The sequence below is a fragment of the Siniperca chuatsi genome, linkage group LG18, assembly GCF_020085105.1.
Source record: "Siniperca chuatsi isolate FFG_IHB_CAS linkage group LG18, ASM2008510v1, whole genome shotgun sequence".
NCBI lineage: Eukaryota > Metazoa > Chordata > Actinopteri > Centrarchiformes > Sinipercidae > Siniperca > Siniperca chuatsi.
Window position 1 is genome coordinate 5,078,007 of NC_058059.1, and position 8,605 is coordinate 5,086,611.

Here is an 8,605-nt window from a genome sequence, read left to right on the forward strand (position 1 = left end):
GTTTTAAGTAAAAGGCTAAAAGAAAATGGTTAATGAAGAGTGTATATGTCTTAAACCTTAATGTAATAATACAACAATATTTTCGAAACTGCATTTAGCATTTTTAAAAAGTGACAGCCAAATAGCTGCATGTGAATAGTTGCCAAAATGTTATGATTATGACTATTCAGCATGACACAATGTGGTGCACCTTGCAAACAAGTGTGTGAACTTTAGAGGGTTTAGAATTAAGGATTTAGGAAATATGTGACCTGTCCTGTTTGTGCATCTGTCAACTACATTTATGTCTTTTTCCATTTGTTCTGTGACTTACATTGTGTAAAATTATATAGTGTACAGTATATGCATGTAATGTGGCAATAGACTTAAGTGAAAAAGTATATGACATCTGTTCCAAATTTGCCAAATCTTCTGCTGCTTAACTCTACTCATTACTTAGCTGTACATCAGAAAAATATGGTTAGTTTGACTAACTGCTACCAAAATGTTGCTGATTCTTATTTGGAAATCCCCGCCTTATTTAAAGAGTAAATTAACACTAAACACATGTTGTGACATCAATGTTAAAGGAAGTGGAAACCTGTATTTCAACAAAAGATTTATAGAAAACACTGTAGAGACGTAGATATTAAAACATATTGTTTAATGACATTTCAATTACCTTAAAAAGCCCTTTTTCTTTTAAATTCATGAGCAGAAGCCTGAGTTCATTTGGTAGTTTTGATTTTGGACCATTATCAGGGTCGTACTAAATCTAACCAAAACAACTTAAGCTACTGGTTAGATAAATGTAAGTACGATATAAGTGCAATCATACTATATAAACTGCTCCAACATGCTAAAATTGACAAATGTTGACATAGAACGGCTCCATGGAACATTTTAATTTCTCTAGAACTGGGTTTTTAAAGTCGGACACTGTGGGAAACAAAATTGAGATAACGGAGACATTGATAGTGCAACATGACAAAAGTTAATATTAATGGATTGTCTTTGATTGTCTTTTTTGATGTAGGGGATAATTATGCTCAAGCTAAGTTTTAGAACTACAATAACTTTAATTTGGGGGCTTTGGGAAATGTAAACAGGAAATAATGTTGCCATGGAGTCAGTTAGTTAGCTGTAGGCTACGACTTGCGCCCCGTTTTTAGCCTATATTTGTTTACATTTTGCCAAATTGGCACCATTAAATATGCCGAATTAGCTATTAGCAGTTCCTGTTTGCAATGTACTCATGGATGCACAGACAACTATCACTGGATTACTTTGATACTGAAGAAAACTTGAAAACGTGATGTTTCTCAGGCAAGTTCTGAAGTTAAAACTAATGTCTTTTTTTGTATGATTTCTAAGCAGATTTATGGTCGTCTATTTGCGGATACTGGAGATAATGATATCCTACGGAAGTGTAAGAATCTAAAAATATGTGTCTCATGTCTGTGTGTTCAGATTTGATTTAGTTATATCTCAGAGAAGCACTACAAATTTTGAGCAAATTGCAGTTCACGCCTCACTTCTCTCTGTACCCGAACTGCACCCTAAGCCAAAACACAGCCACCATGACCCACTGCTATGAAAAACAAGCATCTGGACTAGTAAACTCCTTTTGGCATTTGCCCTGCTTGTACTCATCTGCTTGTTGACAACATAGTGATGATGACTCATGTGACCACATGACTTATTTCCACTGCTTACTGACTTTGTTCCCTGCATCATTACACTCACAAAAGTGCATTTTTAGTTTTAATAAGGGGTTTATGCACCACATCCCAGTACACTCATAGTATCCCTCTCTGTGAAGTTGTCAGTGGACTCTTCTTGGGGAAAGTTCCTGCTCATGCCTTAGATCTATGTTTCATGAGCTGGAAATTGACATTTTGAGCAAAGTTTAGTTTTCCACATATTCGTGATTGTGTGGTTTCATTTAGACTGACCTAAAAGTTTAAATACTGCATGGTCATATGTCAAACATTTGATGTTCAACTTCTTAAAACTGCCCTCTGATACTGAACCTTATGATTCAACACTTTGTCTATGATTAGTCTTTGTTACTGAAGCCCAAACCTCGTGTAAGATCAGAGCTCTTCTCTTAGACATGGTTGACAACATTTTGGGCAAAAACCCACCAATTTTATGCTTTTTATTTCTGCATCTCCTGATCAAGCAAACCATCAAGATGGCACAGTGTTGGCTTACAGATATACAGTATTTCAATAACTAATGATGGAAATAAAGGCCAAAAAACACATAAATAAAATGTAATACATCAAGTATCATATTATTTTCCTAATAACAAATGAGTTCATGACACAAAGCTATCCCCAAACACAGCATATAACCCGTTTAATGTTTAAATTAAATTGTTTACATTTTTTAACCACGCTGTTATGAGCTGACCTGATAAAACCCCCACAGTTAGGTGAGGTTGGACTTTTATATTTAACAGAATACAAACTCAGATGAGCTCTTGTTCTCAGAAATGTGAGGTACTTGTATTTATTTCCATTTTATGCTACTTTATACTTCTACTCCACTACATTTTGGAGGCAAATATTGTACTTTTTACTGTACTACATTTATTTGATAACTTACTAGTTACTAGTTAGCCTACTTTGTGGATTGAGATTAATAATACGAAATATAATCAAGAAATAAATTATGATGTATTATTATAGCTTAAGAAAATACATTTTATTAGCTACAAGCTACCCAGCAGGATATAAAGTAATTAAAATAGGCTCCACCTTTACCAACTGTAACATCAAAGTGATGAACACAGTAATGCATCAATAATTAGAATCCAATAATATCATATATATGAATCTGAAATGGGCATAATGAGTACTTTTGGTACTTTAAGTACATTTTGATGCTAATACTTGTACTTTTACTTACATAAGTAATAAGTAATACTGTTATGTACAGTTTGAATACATGACTTTTACTTGGAACAGAGTATTTCTACACTGTGGTATTGTTACTTTTACTTCTAGATCTGAGTACTTCTTCCACTGCTGGTATATACATGTGTTTTATTTCCAAAAATCTAGTTTCTACACAATTTTCCAGCATATTGAATCACCGGGGTCGCCAACCTGCAAGTTCCTCTTTAAGTAAGACTTTGAATGCAGGACTTTTACTTGTAACTGAGTATTTTTATACTGTAGTATTGCTACTTTTACTTAGAGGTGGAAGAAGTACTCAGATTTTGTACTTAAGTAAAGGTAGCAACACAACAGTGTAGAAATACTCTGTTACAAGTAAAAGTCATTCAGTCAAATGTTTACTTAAGTAAAAGTACAAAAGTATTGGCATCAAAATATACTTAAAGTACAAAAAGTAAAAGTACTCATTGTGCAGAATTGCCTATTTTAGAATAACATATATATTATATTATTGGATTATAATTATTTATGCATAAATGTGTTCATCACTCTAAAGTTGCAGCTGTTAAAAGTTTATTTTAATTACTTTATCTGCCGGGCAGCTTGTGAATTTCCCCCTGGGAATCAATAAAGTTTTATCTTAATCTATAATTTTACATCTGAATTTATTTGTTATTGATTATATTTTGTATTATTAATCTTAATCTGCAAAGTAACTAGTAACTACAGCTTCAAAATAAATGCAGAGGAGTAAAAACTACGACATTTGCCTCCGAGATGTAGTGGAGTGCAAGTATGAAGGAGCATAAAATGGGACTATTCAAGTAAAGTCCAAGTACTTCTCCCAGCACCGAGTAAACATGTCAGAGGAGTGGAGGGATTGTCACTTGGAGGCTGCCGTCGCTCCGCCCTCCGTCCCGCCCACCTCATCACTGATGCGGCCACCCAGCGGACACTTTGAAGTCCTGCCTGTTGAGATCAGTGCGCCGCTGAAGTCCGGACTGAAGACACGCAGTGGGAAGTTTCCTCTCATCGCTGGGAATCTATAAAGTGCACTCTGGTCTTTTATGCCTTTACAGAAGTGTCCATTTTGTCCGCTGCAGCTCTCACACGGTGGACTTTTGGTTTTTTTTTTTTTTTTTTTTGGTTTGGAAATCTGAAATTGGAGTAGGAGCCGTGTCGGAGATGAAGATGCTTCAAACGAACTGAGAGGCTTCTCCGTCCTTCGGGACATTTAAGGACGTCCAGCTGTGTATTGTTTTTTTATTTTTATTTTATTGTTTGGGGACATGACTGGTGTCTGCATGGATTACATTTAAACCTGTCAACACAATTTTTTGTTTTTGGGGACTATAAGTAACGCACATCTCCGAAGCGCAGCGCCCTCTCTCCAATGAAATATCTCTCCTCCGGATCAGCTGCGGATCGAGTAAGTAAGCGGATCGAGCTCAGTGAGACCAGCGACAGTAAAAAGTCTCGTCCCGGTGCTGTGGTCTCTTTGTTGACCCCCCTGGACCCACTTCGGCAGGCAAAGCGGCTTCCTATCCGAGTTATCAAGATGTTGACTGCGCACACTGGACACTTGCTGCACCCGGAATATTTACAGCCTTTGACGCCCGCACCAGTGAGCATAGAGGTATTTATTGTCTTTTAAAATATATCATAATTTAGAGAGGACTATTTTTGCTCTGCAGTGTGGTGAAAATCTAAAGATAGCTCTAAATGCACTGCACAGTCATCCGTCATGATAACAAAAACAATTTAATAAATTCCTCAGTAGAAGACAAATATGTCTCTGACCTTTATATTTAACTTTGACTTAAAGGCCCGAGTAATGAGTATGAGATACAAATTACATAATAGGTTACTGATCTTTAATCATATTAACCCACTCAAGTAATGACAACTTAATTATATGTTTAAATTACAGCTGGAGCGATTAGATTGATGGAATAGTCGATAGAAAATTAATTAACTTTTTTTTTGATAAACTGCATTGTTGACAAAACAAGTAGGGCTGCAACTAATTTTCATAATCGATTAACTACAGATTTTTTTTCTTTTCTATAAATCGTTTTGTCTATGAAATGTAAAAAAAAAAATACCCTTCACAGTTGCCCTGAGCCCAAGGGCATGTCTTCAAATGTCTTTTTTTGCACAACTAAAAGTCGAAAGCCCCACAGATACTCTGTTTAAAATGATATGTGACAAAGAAAAGCAGCACATTCTGTTATTTGAGAAGCTGGAAACAGAGAAGATTTAATGTTTTTGCTTGAGAAATGACTGAAACGATTAATTGATTATTAAAATAGTTGATGAAAGATTCATCAACTAATTGTTTGAGGTCTTAACAACAATTTGAAGACGCCCCCTTGGATTCTGGGAAATCATATTGGGCACTTTTCACTATGTTCTGTCATTTTATAGACAAAACATCAGGTTAATCGCTAATTCACATAATTGTAAATTGCATCCTCAGTGCAAATTAAGTAAATATCAACAGTTTACAGGCCTACAGACGACCACAGAGGACTAACTGTCGTTTGGTTCGAGTTGTCAGGGACTGTTCACATTTTTTTTTTGCATGAAAGCCAACATTTCTCTGGGCAGAATACAGTTACAAAAAAATCACAGAGCTAATCAGAATCTATACTTTGTTGTAGCTGGATGCCAAGAAGAGTCCGCTGGCCCTGCTGGCACAGACCTGCTCTCAGATTGGTAAACCAGACCCTCCGTCCTCCTCCAAGCTGGGCTCCTCCTGCAGCCAGGGGGACAAGGAACCCAGCAGTCGGTCATCCATCTCCAGCCTGAAGCTCGGGGAGCGCCGCCCCTCCCTGGAGGATAAATGCAGCTTCAAGCCCTACAACAAAGGCAGTGGAGACTGTCGCAGAGACGGAGTTACCAGCAGCAGCTCCAACAGCAGCAGCGATAAAGTCGGGTTCAGGGTGCCCAGCAATAATGCTACCACTAACGGAAATTCAAGCAATGGCCAGCAGTCCTATCCGCCCCACGCTGCTTCGCCCAGCACTAGAGCCAACAGCAGCACCCCACCAGGACACACTCAGCAGCAGCAGCAGCAGCAGCAGCCGCCTCACAAACAGAGCCAGTCTCCTGGTGGACAGCCCACGTCACACTCCCAGACTCCGAATGGAGAAACTGCACATGAGCGGGGCAGTCCCACCAGCACGAGCAGCAATAACAGTCATCCCAAAAAAGACGCTGATGTAAGCAAGACCAACTCGGACAGTCCACACGAGGCAAACTCCAGCCACATTCGAGCCAGCACAAACTGCAGTAACGGCAGCTCTGACGGTGGTTCCAACCATGAGGGAGGTAAAGCGGAATCTGCCCAGCCTAACCTCGGCCCTGGACGCATTACACCCATTTCTCCTTATAAGACAAGCCAACCACTCTTCCCCCTGCCCTCCTCTAATATGGGCTACCACGGATCTGTAGTGGGGGCTTACGCAGGGTACCCGTCTCAGTTTGTTCCTGGGCTGGATCCGACAAAGTCGAGCCTCAGCGTGGGAAGCATGGGAGTTCCAGGAAAGCACCCGAGCTCCAGCCCTCTCACAGGTGCCTCCCCTCCTTCCTTCATGCAGGGTTTATGCAGGGACCCCTACTGTCTAAGCTATCCAAGTGTATCCCATCTCGGCGGAAGCAACTGCAACTCCTGCATCCACGACCCTTCCTCCACCCTCAAATCAAACTTCCCATTGGTGTATCCCTCCCACCCACTCCACTCCCTCCATCAAAGCTCTCTGTCATCCAGCATGTCCTCCTCCCTCTCACATCCCCTCTACACGTACGGCTTCATGCTCCCCAACGACCCCCTGCCTCACGCCTGTAACTGGGTCTCAGCCGGGGGACCGTGCGACAAACGTTTCGCCACGTCAGATGAGCTCCTGGCTCACCTCCGCACACACACAGCCCTGCCTGTGGGAATGGACAGTAAGCTGCTCTCTGTTTCCTCCTCCGGACCTGCCCCCTGCCACCTTCACCTCCCCCACCAGAGCAGTCCAGGCTCCATGCCCAGCTCCCTCTCCCTCAGGGCTCCCCCCAGCCTGGGTTTAGCTCGCTATCACCCCTACAGTAAGGTCCATCTGCCCCCTGGACCCTCCTCCATCTCCCTGCACTCTCTGCCCAACACAGGCCCGTACTACCCTCATTACGCTCTCTACAGTCAAAGACTTGGATCTGCATCTGCTCTGGGCTACCAGTGATACAGCATCTACTTACATGTTTAAAGGAATGGTTTGACATTTTGGGAAATACGCTTATTCGCTTTATGGCAGAGAGTTAGATGCGAAGACTAATACCACACTCGTTTCTTTTTCTTAAATAGGAAACTACAGTCAGCAGCTGGTTAGCTTAGCTTAGCACAAACATTGGAAACAAGGGGGGAAAACTAGCCTGGCTCTGTAGAAAAGTAACAAAATCCACCTCTAAAGCTCAATAACGCGTTATATCTTGTTTGTTTAATATGTTTAAAAAAAGTGTGAAAAGGACAATTCTCCGTTTTACGGGGGACCAGTTTCCAGGCAACAAGATGGGACTCCAGGAATTTAAAGCTCCCAACCAAGAAACAGCCCAGCACATAACCCCTCGTAAAACAGTAAATTGACGTTTTTACACTTCCATTTTTGTAAGTATTAAACAAACGAGATATAACGTATTAATTAGTGAGCTTCAGAGGTGCTGGTAGGCTGATCTTATACCTTTGGACAGACCCAGGCTAGCTATTTCCCCTTGTTTTGTGCTAAGCTAAGCTAACCGTCTGCTGCCTGTAGCCTTATATTTAATGGACAGATACAAGAGTGGTATTATTCTTCTCATCTAACGCTCTATCAGAAAGCCAATAAGCATATTTTCTAATGTCAAACTATTACTTTAAGCTTGTACCTCTGACTAGGATGGGAGTGCAAGTTCTGGATTTTGACTTGAGTGCATCTTCACACTTTCTTTATACATTATATATGAAATTTGGTGTTTCTAATCAGGCTCCACTCCTAAACATCAGAGGACACATGTGGCGCTTGCATCTCCGCACATTGCTGGGATACTTTTGCAACAGAAATGACTGCCCTTAGGTGACTTTTGCTGCCCCATGGGCTTGGCAGATTGATGGTTGGACGCTGTGTAATAGCACTTGGATGTTCAGGGTTCTCACTGCAAATGATGATGATTTAGTGCAGAAAAATGTAGTGTGGGATGGCACTAAGCTGCAGCCGTGGACTGATGTAAGTCTGGCCACAGTCGCTTTCTCCCTGCAAGAGATGCATGTAAGCTTGACACAGCATACACAGTTAACTGTTTATTCAGCCCCATGGTTTGTGATGATTTGTTTTGGCTCCTTATGTTTTGTTTATTCCTACTGAAAAGTTGTATTTATTTTTTTCCGGGAATCTGGCTTTCATGTTTACCATATAAATCTATTCTCATTTTACAATCCTCTGTGCAGACTTGTTGGAAGCCAGATGACAGATGTTGAATATGTCGTGTCTTAACACTTCTTCAAGAATGAATGTTGAAATCACATCTCTGTCTGTCTCTCTCTCTCTCTCTGAACTCCTCAGCTTTTTGATTTTTTTTTTTTTAATTTTCACAGCAAATCAATAAAAATGAGATGTGATATTTTTTGTAAAATTGGTGGTACCCTGTGGTGGTATCCAGTCAAAGGGGAGGTCATATTTTGTTAAATAAATCACACTGAAGATGTA

The 8,605-nt window shown here is 40.3% G+C and overlaps 1 protein-coding gene across 1 annotated transcript; it reads left to right on the top strand.

The window, feature by feature from the left end:
* Window positions 1-3,744: 3,744 nt before the first annotated feature.
* LOC122865742 (zinc finger protein 703-like) lies at window positions 3,745-8,605 on the top strand. Its single transcript, XM_044174577.1, has 2 exons — window positions 3,745-4,521; window positions 5,549-8,605. The coding sequence occupies exons 1-2, from the start codon at window positions 4,279-4,281 to the stop codon at window positions 7,106-7,108; spliced, it is 1,803 nt and encodes a 600-aa protein (XP_044030512.1). The 5' UTR covers window positions 3,745-4,278; the 3' UTR covers window positions 7,109-8,605.